The sequence below is a fragment of the Xenopus tropicalis genome, chromosome 4 (assembly GCF_000004195.4).
Source record: "Xenopus tropicalis strain Nigerian chromosome 4, UCB_Xtro_10.0, whole genome shotgun sequence".
Lineage (NCBI taxonomy): Eukaryota > Metazoa > Chordata > Amphibia > Anura > Pipidae > Xenopus > Xenopus tropicalis.
In genome coordinates, this window is record NC_030680.2 from 151,585,479 (window position 1) to 151,602,482 (window position 17,004).

At 52.9% G+C, this 17,004-nt stretch overlaps 1 protein-coding gene across 1 annotated transcript in view; it reads right to left on the reverse strand.

Moving 5' to 3' along the window:
* The window catches only part of kiaa1257 (uncharacterized protein KIAA1257 homolog), a 27,434-nt gene that overhangs the window by 4,319 nt on the left and 6,111 nt on the right, over window positions 1-17,004 (reverse strand). Inside the window, exons 3-14 of the mRNA XM_031901362.1 lie at window positions 11,444-11,622; window positions 9,264-9,477; window positions 9,011-9,124; window positions 7,579-7,657; window positions 7,250-7,395; window positions 5,792-5,902; window positions 5,493-5,677; window positions 3,595-4,457; window positions 2,515-2,694; window positions 1,580-1,865; window positions 1,338-1,502; window positions 708-920 (exon numbers count right to left, since the gene is read on the reverse strand). Of these exons, the coding sequence (XP_031757222.1) occupies window positions 708-920; window positions 1,338-1,502; window positions 1,580-1,865; window positions 2,515-2,694; window positions 3,595-4,457; window positions 5,493-5,677; window positions 5,792-5,902; window positions 7,250-7,395; window positions 7,579-7,657; window positions 9,011-9,124; window positions 9,264-9,477; window positions 11,444-11,622 (2,735 nt within the window). The remainder of the gene's footprint in view (window positions 1-707; window positions 921-1,337; window positions 1,503-1,579; window positions 1,866-2,514; window positions 2,695-3,594; window positions 4,458-5,492; window positions 5,678-5,791; window positions 5,903-7,249; window positions 7,396-7,578; window positions 7,658-9,010; window positions 9,125-9,263; window positions 9,478-11,443; window positions 11,623-17,004) is intronic.

Sequence of the window (17,004 nt, forward strand, 5' to 3'; positions counted from 1 at the left end):
ATTACTGCCCCCCCTTATATATTTATATATAGTGACCCCCCCCCTTAACTGCCCCTTCCCCAGTGTAACCAATCCCAACTGGGCCAGCCTTTCCCCATAACTGAGCCCATTCCCTTTATCAGCTTAGTCGCTCTTCCCTGTACTTTCTCTATTTCATTACTGCCCCCCCTTATATATTTATATATAGTGACCCCCCCTTAACTGCCCCCCCCCTTAACTGCCCCTTCCCCAGTGTAACCAATCCCAACTGGGCCAGCCTTTCCCCATAACTGAGCCCATTCCCTTTATCAGCTTAGTCGCTCTTCCCTGTACTTTCTCTATTTCATTACTGCCCCCCCTTATATATTTATATATAGTGACCCCCCCCTTAACTGCCCCTTCCCCAGTGTAACCAATCCCAACTGGGCCAGCCTTTCCCCATAACTGAGCCCATTCCCTTTATCAGCTTAGTCGCTCTTCCCTGTACTTTCTCTATTTCATTACTGCCCCCCCTTATATATTTATATATAGTGACCCCCCCCCTTAACTGCCCCTTCCCCAGTGTAACCAATCCCAACTGGGCCAGCCTTTCCCCATAACTGAGCCCATTCCCTTTATCAGCTTAGTCACTCTTCCCTGTACTTTCTCTATTTCATTACTGCCCCCCCCCCTTATATATTTATATATAGTGACCCCCCCTTTTATATTTATATATAGTGATCACTTACTTTACTGAGTTCCGCTATTCGCGCTTCATCTGGCTTTTTGGGGTGTTCATTGCTCTCGATGCTGCTCTTGAACCCGGGGTACACAAACCCCCCAGGACTCATCCATTTGCCCTTTGACTGCGCAGCGAGGACTTTCCTGTCGGCGTCGGGGTCGGACAAACTCACCGTCGCCGAGTGAAACTCTTGTGAGTAAGTGAATCTCTGTCTCGGCTCCTGGAATCCATATTGTGAGGGTCTTACAGAGACCGGTGAACCCCCAAACCCTACTCGCTCTCACAACAAGAAAGTGAAAGGAATCGCACAAGTAAAATGCAAGAGAAGGACAAGGGAACAGATGGGCGGGGCCATGGCCCAAGGAAGGTGGTGCCTAACAGATGGGCGGGGCCATGGCCCAAGGAAGGCGGTGCCTAACAGATGGGCGGGGCCATGGCCCAAGGAAGGCGGTGCCTAACAGACGAGTGGGGCCATGGCCCAAGGAAGGCGGTGCCTAACAGACGGGCGAGGCCATGGCCCAAGGAAGGCGGTGCCTAACAGATGGGCGGGGCCATAGCCCAAGGAAGGCGGTGCCTAACAGATGGGCGGGGCCATGACCCAAGGAAGGCGGTGCCAGTAAGAGCCAATCAGAGTTACCTTTGCCAGCGCCTGCAGTAATGCCCTGTGAGCCAATCGGCTGGAGCTGAGGGTCTGGGAGCTGTAGTTATGCACTGCGGTGCCGGCACAGGGAGAGATTCTGATCCAGTCGCCACTGTGTCTCCTCATGAGTCGGCTCAGACGGTTCACCTTCTCTATGTTACTCTGTGGGGGGGACACAGTCAGGGAATATGGGGGTGCATAGGCCTCTGGCTGTGCCAATGTGGGGGTGCAGTACGTACCTGGATGAAGTCCCTTCCCTGCCTCTCCCTGTCCCGCTTCAACTCAGTATATTGGGTGTTGCAGTTGTCCAGGGGGCCGAGTGCCAGCTTCCTACCCCCCCTTTGGGCAGCGCCGTCGGGAATAACCGGGTTTTGAGTAACAGATGTTTCTTCCTTAGGGAATGAGTGAGTCGGGGTTACAGGCACCCCAAATTCCCGGCTCAGGAGCTCGATCATATCCGCCGAGGGCAGCAAGTCCCGCTGTAGGGCCCGGCGCAGCGTCTTCGCCCCACGCAGGAAGTCCAGCCTGCAGGGAAATGACACGGGTGGGATTAGGGTGCGTTTCCTGGGGGGCAGTAATGAGCGATGGACCCCCCAACACCACTTGCCATTTATATGCAGAAACCTGATTCCAACATAAACCCACTGGGGGACTTCATTTGCTTTATACTTTGAAAGCACTATTTTGGCCTGGTTGCCATGCTCGCTACCCATAGCAACCAAGTGGGATGGGGACTGAAATATAAGTAATAAAAAGAAATAAAAATCAGTTGCCCTCAGTCTGCGTTTTGGGGATACTATATTGGTTTGGGGGTGACTTGGTGCTGTGTTAATACCGCTGGGGTTCTGTTTTTAAGCTCCCATTTGGGAATATTACCCCGTGTGAATTGGATCCCAGAACCAGTACATCTATCCCTACAGCCTCCCATGGAGTTTCCTGGGGGTTTATTTCCAGATGGCCCAGGCCCAAATGTAACAAGATCCAAACTTCCACCGGTCCTGCCCCCCCTTTCCTCTTTCCATGGATCCCCCAGTACCAGCGTGGGCTCAGCACGACCCCCATCCTGTCCCGAATGGATTAGTCCAACCATCAAATACCAGGTGGACTCTGACCCATTGGGGATCATGTGACCATGTGGCTGGGGGGGCAGTTCCGTGGGGCCCCAATGACTCACCTGGAGAGTGCGTGGAAGCAGGGGGTCGGTACCATGTCCCTGACATAGAGGAGGGGCTGCCGCACGATGGCGGAGAGGGGTGCATGGAGCTGAATGTGGCACAGCAGGACCCCCAGGTCTCGGTACCGGCGCTGCCGGAAAGCCAGCTGGGAGTTGTACAGAATTTCCAGCTCCGCTGCCCTGAAACCAATGTAACAACATCAATCATTTCATTCATTAGAACAACCCACCCCCCCAAACAATCTCCATGTAACTGCCCTGCAGCTCCCAGGCCAGGGGGGGGTATATCCCCTTTATAAATACCAGGGGGGCAGGTAAGTATCAGAGAGGCAGCTGATCAATCTTATTGGCCGGCAGTGTAACTATAGAGGGGAGCCGAGGGGTATTAGGGGCAATGACTGGTCAGCACTTCCAGTTGTCTTATATGGGGGGGGGGGAAATGATTTGGCTGTGGGGTACAGTAAGTTCTAGTTGCCCTGCTGTGGGTGCAGTAAGTTCTAGTTGCCCTGCTGTGGGGTGCAGTAAGTTGTAGTTGCCCTGCTGTGGGGTGCAGTAAGTTGTAGTTGCCCTGCTGTGGGGTGCAGTAAGTTCTAGTTGCCCTGCTGTGGGGTGCAGTAAGTTGTAGTTGCCCTGCTGTGGGGTGCAGTAAGTTGTAGTTGCCCTGCTGTGGGTGCAGTAAGTTCTAGTTGCCCTGCTGTGGGGTGCAGTAAGTTGTAGTTGCCCTGCTGTGGGTGCAGTAAGTTGTAGTTGCCCTGCTGTGGGGTGCAGTAAGTTCTAGTTGCCCTGCTGTGGGGTGCAGTAAGTTGTAGTTGCCCTGCTGTGGGTGCAGTAAGTTGTAGTTGCCCTGCTGTGGGGTGCAGTAAGTTCTAGTTGCCCTGCTGTGGGGTGCAGTAAGTTGTAGTTGCCCTGCTGTGGGGTGCAGTAAGTTGTAGTTGCCCTGCTGTGGGTGCAGTAAGTTGTAGTTGCCCTGCTGTGGGGTGCAGTAAGTTCTAGTTGCCCTGCTGTGGGGTAGAGAGGGACCCCCCCCATGCTTTCTGCCTATACAGTTGTACCATGTGACCCATTAAAGCCCCCCAGTACCTGGTTGGGAGGGTTTCCCAGAGCTCCCTGACCCCTTTCTCCCTCAGACCCTCCAGCACAAAGAGGTGCATCTCCCCGTCCATAAGGTGGAACCCCGTTATTACATCCAGGGAGGGGTCGTCTCTCTGATCGTCCCTCAGAGCCAATAGGGAAAGAGCCTCCTGGGTGGGACCATCCGGGGAGCCCCCCAAGTTCAGGGCCTTGGCATTGATTTGGCCGATCTGGAGGAGGAGCTTCTCTAGGAACCGCCCATCCTTATAATGGAAGATGTAGACGATGAGCCCAAAGGGGCAGTCGGAGCCTCCGGGTTGGAGGGCAAGTGGCACCGCGATGTCGACCCGCACCTTCAGCAGCGACTGGGCGTCCAGGTAACGTCCCGCCGGGGGGCCATCGACTGCCCCCAGAATTCCAGGACTTTTCCCACTTTGGCCAATGGGGTCGGGGGCGGCGCAGTTATGGATCGGGGCGCAGAGGTTCAGGTACTTGGCCCCGTGCAGCAATTCGCTCATATCCACCCTGGCCACGCCGTACGGGTGCCGAAGCTCCTCCCCCTCTCTATACGGATTGTGATTGGTCGGTTTGGAGGTGACGAGTCCCACATTACTCAGTTTCTCATCCTCTGGCTCGGCGCCGAAAAGCGAGGGGCTACCGGACCCCCCGACTGCCCTCTTGTCCCGGTCGTGCACCTCGATTTCTAACGGGGGGCCCTGGAGGAACTCGCGCAGCTCTGCCGGACTCAGGCTTCCCGCCAAAATCACATTCACGTCCTCAAAGTACACGTGTGTCCCGTGTTCCCGGCCCTGGGTCCGGTGGGGGGGCTGATTGCAGAACCGGTACCGGCAGAACACGGGGAGACACTGATCCTGGGGGCACAGAACCCACACGTCACTCAATCTGCCCTCCAAATATTCACCCTGAACCGCAATTCTCCAGCTTGGAACTGAAAGTAACATGAAAGTAACATTTACCCTAGCAACCAGACAGGGGTTACAATGGCAGACTGGAAGCAGCCCCAGGAACTGAATAGAAATATCAGTTACTGCCCTACTGCCCCTAGCAACAGGCAAAGGGTTAGAATGGCCGACAGGCATCCTCCATCCGCAGCCCGAGGGACTAAACAGAAATATCAGTTACCGTCCCACTGTCCCCTAGCAACAGGCAAAGGGTTAGGATGGCTGACTGGATGCAGCCCCAGGGACTGAATATAAATATCAGTTACTGCCCTACTGCCCCTAGCAACAAGCAAAGGGTTAGAATGGCCGACTGGATGCAGCCCCAGGGACTGAATAGAAATATCAGTTACCGTCCTACTGTCCCCTAGCAACAGGCAAAGGGTTAGAATGGCCGACTGGATGCAGCCCTAGGGACTGAATAGAAATATCAGTTACCGTCCTACTGTCCCTAGCAACAGGCAAAGGGTTAGAATGGCCGACTGGATGATGAGGAGAGGGACTCAGGCATCCTCCATCCGCAGCCCCAGGGACTAAACAGAAATATCAGTTACCATCCTACTGTCCCCTAGCAACAGGCAGGGGGTTAGAATGGCCGACTGGGGAAAGGGGCAGAAAAGAAGTAGAAGTAACCCTGCCATTCTAATAAATGCCCCACTGGGGCAGTTCAAATTCAAGCTGAGAAATGCAGATACAAACAAAAGAGAGAGAGAACCAATGGGAAACTGTCAGGAGACATCATACAAAATAACATGAGAGAACTTCCCCTTTAATAGCCCCTGGGGGGGGCTGTATATATATATATATAAGATATATACACAAAGGATTGTGAGTAATCTATCACTGCTTGTGATTGGTCGCTGGGTGGGTCTTTCTAAGCTTTATATCAGACTGAAACTGAAACTTGTTCCTGATTGGCTGAGGGTAAAAGGTTACGGCAGTAATTACCTTCAGGGCACTGATTGGTGTTGGCGTTACCGGGAGGGAGGTGGCAGAATGGATACGAATGACCAATGGGTTGAAGTCCCTTTTCTGTTGGTCGGAGAGCAGGGGGGCGTCTAAAGCCAACGAGACGTAACAGTCTAATATCCGCTCCGATGTCTCCTGGAATCGATTGGCCGCCCTCAGGTCTCCTGTATAACGAGAGAATCAGTGATTGGTCACTGGGCCTTTCCCATAATGCTCCAGGCAGGGAACTGTTAGCAAATGAGGGGTCTGGGCCTTAACCCCTGAGGTACCAAACTCACCGGCAACGAGGGGCAGAAAGCTGAGTGTCAGTCCCAGGCATTTCCCCTCCCCCCGCAGCAAACTGGCACTTGGCGTCTTCTCACTCCGTTCCTCTTGCGCTTTCCTCTTCCCTGTCAATATATCAACTGTAAGCAGCAGTCCTGCCCTGCTTTATGGCTGAGATTCTAGCTATCTGTATAACAGAGCATTCTGTCACAGTGGCACAGATCCTATCTGATCCCCCCATTGTAAGCAGCAGTCCTGCCCTGCTTTATGGCTGAGATTCTAGCTATCTGTATAACAGAACATTCTGTCACAGTGGCACAGATCCTATCTGATCCCCCCCATTGTAAGCAGCAGTCCTGCCCTGCTTTATGGCTGAGATTCTAGCTATCTGTATAACAGAGCATTCTGTCACAGTGGCACAGATCCTATCTGATCCCCCATTGTAAGCAGCAGTCCTGCCCTGCTTTATGGCTGAGATTCTAGCTATCTGTATAACAGAGCATTCTGTCACAGTGGCACAGATCCTATCTGATCCCCCCATTGTAAGCAGCAGTCCTGCCCTGCTTTATGGCTGAGATTCTAGCTATCTGTATAACAGAGCATTCTGTCACAGTGGCACAGATCCTATCTGATCCCCCCATTGTAAGCAGCAGTCCTGCCCTGCTTTATGGCTGAGATTCTAGCTATCTGTATAACAGAACATTCTGTCACAGTGGCACAGATCCTATCTGATCCCCCCCATTGTAAGCAGCAGTCCTGCCCTGCTTTATGGCTGAGATTCTAGCTATCTGTATAACAGAGCATTCTGTCACAGTGGCACAGATCCTATCTGATCCCCCCATTGTAAGCAGGCAGTCCTGCCCTGCTTTATGGCTGAGATTCTAGCTATCTGTATAACAGAGCATTCTGTCACAGTGGCACAGATCCTATCTGATCCCCCCATTGTAAGCAGCAGTCCTGCCCTGCTTTATGGCTGAGATTCTAGCTATCTGTATAACAGAGCATTCTGTCACAGTGGCACAGATCCTATCTGATCCCCCCATTGTAAGCAGCAGTCCTGCCCTGCTTTATGGCTGAGATTCTAGCTATCTGTATAACAGAGCATTCTGTCACAGTGGCACAGATCCTATCTGATCCCCCCATTGTAAGCAGCAGTCCTGCCCTGCTTTATGGCTGAGATTCTAGCTATCTGTATAACAGAACAGAACTTGGGGTTCTCCCTATTACCAGCCTTGCTACGAGAGACAGACAGAGAGACAGACAAACAGGCAGACAGACAGACAGAGAGAGAGAGAGACAGACAGAGAGAGAGAGACAAACAGGGAGACAGAACGAGAGACAGAGAGAGACAAACAGACAGAGAGACAGACAGAGAGAGACAAACAGGCAGAGAGACAGACAGACAGAGAGAGACAAACAGGCAGAGAGACAGACAGACAGAGAGAGACAAACAGACAGAGAGACAGACTTACCCCTCTGTGTCACTGTATCAGTCGTTGCGCTCAGTTTCAGTCTCTGGAGGGCGGCATCGAGCTCCTGAGCGTCTGAGTGACTTGTTCCAACCTTGCGGGTCCCTCTCAGACTCACAGGGAGACTTTCTAGCGAGGGGTTAATGTTGCTGTCGGGGGGCACAAAGCGCAATCAGATCAGTATCACATAGCAGAGGCCTCGCTGCACCCCCAAAGCTCAGACCCCAGTGATTCAGGCTGAATCCCCGCTGCTCCCACTCAGGCGTGAGGCTCGTTATGGGCAGAAAGGCTCCGGGGGGAACCCAACTGGGGTAAATGGGACACATTCTTACCCCTTCTCTGGGGCAGATGCAGAATGGGGCATCGCGGGGGGATCAGGAGATCGTTCCATCTCTACATCACACAGCGATTCTGAAACACAAACGGGCCAATCAGAACCCAGAGACTAGTGGATTTTGGTAATGCCCCATCTAGAATATACCGGGCTGGCCCAGTTGGGATTGGTTACACTGGGGAAGGGGCAGTTAAGGGGGGGGGGGTCACTATATATAAATATATAAGGGGGGGCAGTAATGAAATAGAGAAAGTACAGGGAAGAGCGACTAAGCTGATAAAGGGAATGGGCTCAGTTATGGGGAAAGGCTGGCCCAGTTGGGATTGGTTACACTGGGGGGGGGGCAGTTAAGGGGGGGGGGTCACTATATATAAATATATAAGGGGGGGGCAGTAATGAAATAGAGAAAGTACAGGGAAGAGCGACTAAGCTGATAAAGGGAATGGGCTCAGTTATGGGGAAAGGCTGGCCCAGTTGGGATTGGTTACACTGGGGAAGGGGCAGTTAAGGGGGGGTCACTATATATAAATATATAAGGGGGGGCAGTAATGAAATAGAGAAAGTACAGGGAAGAGCGACTAAGCTGATAAAGGGAATGGGCTCAGTTATGGGGAAAGGCTGGCCCAGTTGGGATTGGTTACACTGGGGAAGGGGCAGTTAAGGGGGGGGTCACTATATATAAATATATAAGGGGGGGGCAGTAATGAAATAGAGAAAGTACAGGGAAGAGCGACTAAGCTGATAAAGGGAATGGGCCTCAGTTATGGGGAAAGGCTGGCCCAGTTGGGATTGGTTACACTGGGGGGGGGGGGGGCAGTTAGGGGGTCACTATATATAAATATATAAGGGGGGGGCAGTAATGAAATAGAGAAAGTACAGGGAAGAGCGACTAAGCTGATAAAGGGAATGGGCTCAGTTATGGGGAAAGGCTGGCCCAGTTGGGATTGGTTACACTGGGGGGGGGGGGGGGCAGTTAGGGGGGTCACTATATATAAATATATAAGGGGGGGGGCAGTAATGAAATAGAGAAAGTACAGGGAAGAGCGACTAAGCTGATAAAGGGAATGGGCTCAGTTATGGGGAAAGGCTGGCCCAGTTGGGATTGGTTACACTGGGGAAGGGGCAGTTAAGGGGGGGTCACTATATATAAATATATAAGGGGGGGCAGTAATGAAATAGAGAAAGTACAGGGAAGAGCGACTAAGCTGATAAAGGGAATGGGCTCAGTTATGGGGAAAGGCTGGCCCAGTTGGGATTGGTTACACTGGGGGGGGGGCAGTTAAGGGGGGGTAGGATCACTATATATAAGGGGGGGGGCAGATACTGGTGCTGGGGTCCCAGTTGGGCTCTGAGTGAAGCCCATAACACACTTGCAGACAGGGTTACTGTGGGGTACCACGCGGGGTATAGGGGTAACATTCAGTCGGTACCTCTGGCGCCCCCTCCCTGTGAGCTGCTCGTTCCCTCTCTTCCATTGGCCACAAAGCTCGCTCTCGGCCGCCCCTCCTCATAGATCTTTATCTGCCTCAGAATTAAATCCTTCACTGACAGAGAGAAAAGGGAAGAAACAGAGGTCAGTCAGTAATGGTTCCTGACCCACGTGGCACCACAGCCCATTGGGCACATAAGGACCTGCAGGGGGCGCTGTGGGCTGGAAGAGAAAACTATAGATTCTATACATACCTTTGGGGTCCTCTCCCTGCCGTCCTTGGGGGACCCTGAAAGCCTTCGGCCTATCAAATCGAGCTTTGGGCGCCACTTTCTCTTTGCTGCTCCAGACTTGAACCTGAACTTCATGGGTCAGAAGCGCGAGGAGCAGGTTCTTGGTGACGCTCAGTTCCACGCTGTGGGTCCAAATCAGCCACGTTCTGTCACTGTCGTGCCACGGCTTCAGAATCTGAAATAAGTGCGCGTCATGGAGCTTCGTTGGGTCTGATCAGCGGAACTCATGGTGCCCCATTGGGCCACTGCCCCCCAGTACCAGGCACGAGAGGTCTCAATGTATTCTATTCTATCTTGCCCAACTGTCTCCATCTTGCCCAACTGTCTCTATCTTGCCCTACTGTCTCCATCTTGCCCAACTGTCTCTATCTTGCCCTACTGTCTCCATCTTGCCCTACTGTCTCCATCTTGCCCTACTGTCTCCATCTTGCCCTACTGTCCCCATCTTGTCCTACTGTCTCCATCTTGCCCTACTGTCCCCATCTTGCCCTACTGTCTCCATCTTGCCCTACTGTCTCCATCTTGCCCTACTGTCTCCATCTTGCCCTACTGTCCCCATCTTGTCCTACTGTCTCCATCTTGCCCCTACTGTCCCCCATCTTGCCCTACTGTCCCCATCTTGCCCCTACTGTCTCCATCTTGCCCTACTGTCTCCATCTTGTCCTACTGTCTCCATCTTGTCCCTAACTGTCCCCATCTTGCCCTACTGTCTCGATCTTGTCCTACTGTCTCCATCTTGTCCTACTGTCTCCATCTTGCCCTACTGTCTCCATCTTGCCCTACTGTCTCCATCTTGTCCCTACTGTTCCCCATCTTGCCTACTGTCTCCATCTTGTCTACTGTCCCCATCTTGCCCTACTGTCTCCATCTTGCCCTACTGTCTCCATCTGTCCTACTGTCCCCATCTTGCCTACTGTCTCCATCTTGTCCTACTGTCCCCATCTTGCCTACTGTCTCCCATCTTGTCCTACTGTCCCCATCTTGCCCTACTGTCTCCATCTTGTCCTACTGTCTCCATCTTGTCCTACTGTCTCCATCTTGCCCTACTGTCTCCATCTTGCCCTACTGTCTCCATCTTGTCCTACTGTCCCCATCTTGCCCTACTGTCTCCATCTTGCCTACTGTCCCCATCTTGCCCCTACTGTCTCCATCTTGCCCTACTGTCTCCATCTTGTCCTACTGTCTCCATCTTGTCCTACTGTCCCATCTTGCCCTACTGTCTCGATCTTGTCCCTACCTGTCTCATCTTGTCCTACTGTCTCCATCTTGCCCTACCTGTCCCCATCTTGCCCTACTGTCTCCACTTTGTCATACTGTCTCCATCTTGCCCTACTGTCTCCATCTTGCCCTACTGTCCCCATCTTGCCCTACTGTCTCGATCTTGTCCTACTGTCTCCATCTTGTCCTACTGTCTCCATCTTGTCATACTGTCTCCATCTTGCCCTACTGTCTCCATCTTGCCCTACTGTCTCCATCTTGCCCTACTGTCCCCATCTTGCCCTACTGTCCCTACCTTGCCTACTGTCTCATCTTGCCCTACTGTCTCCATCTTGCCCTACTGTCTCCATCTTGTCCTACTGTCTCCATCTTGCCTACTGTCTCCATCTTTCCCTACTGGCTCCATCTTGTCCTACTGTCTCCATCTTGTCCTACTGTCTCCATCTTGTCATACTGTCTCCATCTTGCCCTACTGTCTCCATCTTGCCCTACTGTCCCCATCTTGCCCTACTGTCTCCATCTTGTCCTACTGTCTCCATCTTGTCCTACTGTCTCCATCTTGTCATACTGTCTCCATCTTGCCCTACTGTCTCCATCTTGCCCTACTGTCTCCATCTTGCCCTACTGTCCCCATCTTGCCCTACTGTCCCTACCTTGCCCTACTGTCTCCATCTTGCCCTACTGTCTCCATCTTGTCCTACTGTCTCCATCTTGCCCTACTGTCTCCATCTTTCCCTACTGGCTCCATCTTGCCCTACTGTCTCCATCTTTCCCTACTGGCTCCTATAGGATACAGTATAATGGAAGCTCTGGGTCAGTGCCCCTCCTTTGATTGGCCAGTGCATAAATGGAGCCAGGGAGCAGATTATATCATTGGCTCAGACAAGTCACATGTCCCTACGCACCAGATTGGATCCACTCACCCTGGACTCATGTTCCAAGTACAACTTTGCGACTGCACCAAACGACACCACATCGGCCCTCATTGGCTCTGTGTCCCCGGGGAGCAGGAAGTACTCAAAGTGGTAATAGCCCTGGGCCTTGGGGGCCTCAATAACATTCTTGGCAGATTTGCCCTTTCCTTTCCGAGTTTCCTCCTCTGCTGCACGGGGCAATATGCAGAATTATGGGTAATAAATAAAACATATCACATGACTCTGCCTTATACCTAAACATTCCCCACCTTACCCCAATAATTCCTAGCAACCACAGCCCCACCTGGGGGTTCCCAAATGCAATCACTGCCATCTTGCTCTCAGCTATCCCTGCTATGCAGGGGTTAAATTGGGTAAATCTGCTGTCAGGGGAGCAGGGGACAGTAGGGCAAGATGGAGATAGTAGGGCAAGATGGAGACAGTAGGGCAAGATGGGGACAGTAGGACAAGATGGAGACAGTAGGGCAAGTTGGAGATAGTAGGACAAGATGGAGACAGTAGGGCAAGATGGAGACAGTAGGGCAAGATGGAGACAGTAGGGCAAGATGGAGACAGTAGGGCAAGATGGGGACAGTAGGGCAAGATGGGGACAGTAGGGCAAGTTGGAGACAGTAGGACAAGATGGAGACAGTAGGGCAAGATGGAGACAGTAGGGCAAGATGGAGACAGTAGGGCAAGATGGAGACAGTAGGGCAAGATGGGGACAGTAGGACAAGATGGAGATAGTAGGACAAGATGGAGACAGTAGGGCAAGATGGGGACAGTAGGGCAAGATGGAGATAGTAGGGCAAGATGGAGACAGTAGGACAAGATGGAGACAGTAGGGCAAGATGGAGATAGTAGGACAAGATGGAGATAGTAGGACAAGATGGAGACAGGAGGGCAAGATGGAGATAGTAGGGCAAGATGGAGACAGTAGGACAAGATGGAGACAGTAGGGCAAGATGGAGACAGTAGGACAAGATGGAGACAGTAGGGCAAGATGGAGACAGTAGGGCAAGATGGAGACAGTAGGGCAAGATCGAGACAGTAGGGCAAGATGGGGACAGTAGGACAAGATGGGGACAGTAGGACAAGATGGGGACAGTAGGGCAAGATGGGGACAGTAGGCAATGAGAAGGCAGATGGAGACAGTAGGGCAAGATGGAGACAGTAGGCAAGATGGGGACAGTAGGGCAAGATGGAGACAGTAGGGCAAGTGGAGGACAGTAGGGCAAAGATGGAGACAGTAGGGCAAGATGGAGACAGTAGGGCAAGATGGAGACAGTAGGGCAAGATGGAGACAGTAGGGCAAGATGGAGACAGTAGGGCAAGATGGAGACAGTAGGGCAAGATGGAGACAGTAGGGCAAGATGGAGACAGTAGGGCAAGATGGAGACAGTAGGGCAAGATAAAGACAGTTGGGCAAGATGGAGACAGTAGGGCAAGATAGAATAGAATACATTGAGATTGTGACAGATCAGATTTTGGGGCGACAGATCCCCATTGTACCTTTATTGTGGGGGGCTGGGATGGCAAATGTCACTGTTACTGTACACATCACAGTATGGGGGGGATCTGGCCGGTCGCTGCTTGTGGCCCCGGGGCCCATTCGGTTCCTCTCAGAGATCACTTGGTTCCGTGTATCAGACGAGTTCCCCTGAGTCCCCTCTGTTTCCTTTTCTGATGCACTTGTGTCCCCTGTGGGGCCGCTCCCATAGTCTGAGAGAGCAGAGCCTTCTGGGGCCCCGGGGTCCCTCTGTGGGGAGATCCTGTCACTGTCAGTGGGACCCCCACTATCATAGTCACTGTGACTCCCACAGCTTCCCCCTGTGTGTATGGGAGTAGTACTGTGTGGCGCCTCCATCTCCAACTCAGTCCAACTCAGTCCAACTCCGTCCAACTCCGTCCAACTCAGTCCAACTCCCGTCCAACTCCCGTCCAACTCCGTCCAACTCCCGTCCAGCTCTTCTACTAATCAGCTTGACAGGATAGAGACACAGCGCTTCTTAGTCACACAGGGGGGGTACAGGGGGTACAGGGAGTTGTGTGTATCTGAGTCACACAGGGGGACAGGGGGTACAGGGAGTTGTGTGTATCTGAGTCACAGTATCTGAGTCACAGGGGGTACAGGGGGTACTGCAGGGGAGTTGTGTGTATCTGAGTCACACAGGGGGGTACAGGGGTACTGCGGGGAGTTGTGTGTATCTGAGTCACACAGGGGGGTACAGGGGGTACAGGGAGTTGTGTGTATCTGAGTCACACAGGGGGTACAGGGGGTACTGCGGGGAGTTGTGTGTATCTGAGTCACACAGGGGGGTACAGGGGGTACTGTGGGGAGTTGTGTGTATCTGAGTCACACAGGGGGTACAGGGGGTACTGCGGGGAGTTGTGTGTATCTGAGTCACACAGGGGGGTACAGGGGGTACTGTGGGGAGTTGTGTGTATCTGAGTCACACAGGTAGGGGTACAGGGGGTATCTGCAGGGGAAGTTGTGTGTATCTGAGTCACACAGGGGGGTTAACAGGGGGTACTGCAGGGAGTTATGTGTATCTGAGTCACACAGGGGGGTACCAGGGGGTACTGCAGGGAGTTGTGGTGTATCTGAGTCACACAGGGGGGTACAGGGGGTACTCGCAGGGAGTTCTGTGTATCTGAGTCACACAGGGGGGGTACAGGGGGTACTGTGGGGAGTTGTGTGTATCTGAGTCACACAGGGGGGGGTACAGGGGGTACTGCGGGGAGTTGTGTTGTATTCTGAGTCACACAGGGGGGGTACAGGGGGTACTAGCAGGGAGTATGTGTATCTGAGTCACACAGGGGGGTACAGGGGGTACTGCAGGAGTTGTGTGTATCTGAGTCACACAGGGGGGTACAGGGGGGTACTGCAGGGAGTTCTGTGTATCTGAGTCACACAGGGGGGTACAGGGGGTACTGCAGGGAGTTGTGTGTATCTGAGTCACACAGGGGGGTACAGGGGGTACTGCAGGGAGTTATGTGTATCTGAGTCACACAGGGGGGTACAGGGGGTACTGCAGGGAGTTGTGTGTATCTGAGTCACACAGGGGGGTACAGGGGGTACTGCAGGGAGTTGCAGTACAGAGAGGGGTACATACAGTTGGGAGGTGCCAGTTGTACAATTAGGGGGTGTCCCTGACTATCCAGCAGTTTAACCATTCAGACAAGTTTGGGTGCCAGTCATAGGGGGGAATTCACAAAAGTGCTGATATTGAGACAAAATAAAAGTGGAGACAGATTTGTCGGATTTTCCACCGTATTCACAAACCTCTGTCTCCACTTTTGTAAATTTGTCATTTAAACTGACAGTTTTCAGATTTTGTCATTTTCCAGACATTTTTTTTTGTATGAATTTGCCTTTAGCTGTTAGTAAATGTGTCGGTGCCCCAAACCCAGTCCCACGGCGACAGGAGCCTGGGGGGGGGGGGGGGGGGGGGGGGAGGAATTTACCCGCAGGATTTGCCATTTCACTTTGGGGCAATTCCTGAGGGGTAATTTCAGTTGCCCAGGGAAACTATACAGCATTCAGGCCAAGCTGGGCTTTCTATTGGTTTCCATATTTCTGTGTAATTCCCCTTCTGTAATGAGATTTAAGGGCCTAAATACCTTCTTCTCTGGCCCCCACTCATTACTGGGCAGCAGTGGCCCCCCACCCTAACATGCCCAGTGATAGGGGCCCAACAGGACTAGGGCCCCCTGGGTTTTTATTCAGTGCCCTGTTGGGCCAGTCCAACCCTGTACCCCAATCCCAGTGTGGGTGCCAGTGTGTAGGTGCTGTTTGCTGATGGCGGCTGGGAATGGGTGGGGGGCAATGCTGTCGGGCAGTTCTGTAGTTCTGCCCCTGCTAGATCAGCTAAATCTCCCATAACAATGCCGAACTGTGAGGGGAAAAGGTTTTATATACAAGATATCAATTCAACTTTTTGTTTAATCAGTGATTTACTTGTTTATAAATGTTAGTGAGGCTTTTTGCCCCTATTGTTCCAGGTGAGACAGAGACTTGCCCCTAACAATGAGGCTGCTAATCCCCCGTTACCCCGTTACCCGGACTCACTTACCGGACTCTCCCCTGAGACACCCGCGGCGCTTGCTGGTTGCTATAGGGACCGGCGGACTTAGGGGAGGGGCTGCCAAGATAAGAGGCGGGGAACCGTGAGATTGAGAGTGGAGGGGCGTGGCTATTTGTTCCTCTTCTACTCGCGTTGGGCGGAGTTGTGATGAGAGTGACAGCAATAAGGGGCGGAGGCGGGGCTAAGACAAGGACGGCAATAAGGGGCGAGGCGGGGCTAAGTCAAGTGACAGGCAATAAGGGGCGGAGGCGGGGCTAAGACAAAGAGTGACAGGCAATAAGGGGCGGAGGCGGGGCTAAGACAAAGAGTGACAGGGAACAATAAGGGGCGGAGACGGGGCTAAGACAAAGAGTGGACAGGCAATAAGGGGCGGAGACGGGGGCTAAGACAAAGTGACAGGCAATAAGGGGCGGAGGCGGGGCTAAGACAAAGAGTGACAGGCAATAAGGGCGGAGGCGGGCTAAGACAAAGAGTGACAGGCAATAAGGGGCGGAGGCGGGGCTAAGAAAAAGAGTGACAGGCAATAAGGGGCGGAGGCGGGGCTAAGACAAAGAGTGACAGGCAATAAGGGGCGGAGGCGGGCTAGACAAAGTGACAGGCAAATAAGGGCGGAGGCGGGGCTAAGACAAAGAGTGACAGGCAATAAGGGGCGGAGGCGGGGCTAGACAAAGAGTGACAGGCAATAAGGGGCGGAGGCGGGGCTAAGACAAAGAGTGACAGGCCGGGACCAACTCCCGGGAATTGAGTCTGAGCGCTCATTGCAGCAGGGAACGCTAGGGGGCAGCAGGAAATACGGACAGGGCGGGCAAAGGGGGGCACTTTGTGGGGTCGCTTTCTACTATTCACTTGTTGAACTGCTGCCAGATTTCTCCAAGAGCCATAAGGGCCACATAAACATGCTGGGGCCACAAGGGAGAAACCAAGGCGCCTGATTGGATGAAACCTAGCTTTAATGAGTTGTGCCTTTAGGATGGGGGGGTGGGGGGTATAAACCATTGGGATACAGTTTGGGCAACTTGCTGGGATCTGAAGGGCCGTAACTGGGTGTAGTTCCAGTCTGGGAGCCCCCCCACATCCCTTCAGTTCGGGGGTACCGGGTGCTTTATCCTCATTGGTGCACTTTCCAACCCAGGAATTAACCCTTTATAAGCTGCTGAAAGGCAACTGAGGAGCAGGGAAAACCCAGAGCCAAAAGGTTCTTCTTATTAACTGGTCAACTATGAACCCGAAGTACAGCTGGGGCAGTAGAAGTACAGCTGGGGCAGTAGAAGTACAGCTGGGGGCAGTAGAAGTACAGCTGGGGGAGTAGAAGTACAGCTGGGGCAGTAGAAGTACAGCTGGGGCAGTAGAAGTACAGGTTGGGGCAGTAGAAGTACAGCTGGGGCAGTAGTAGTACAAGCCGCCGCAGTAGAAGTACAGCTGGGGCAGTAGAAGTACAGCTGGGGGCAGTAGAAGTACAGCTGGGCAGTAGAAGTACAGCTG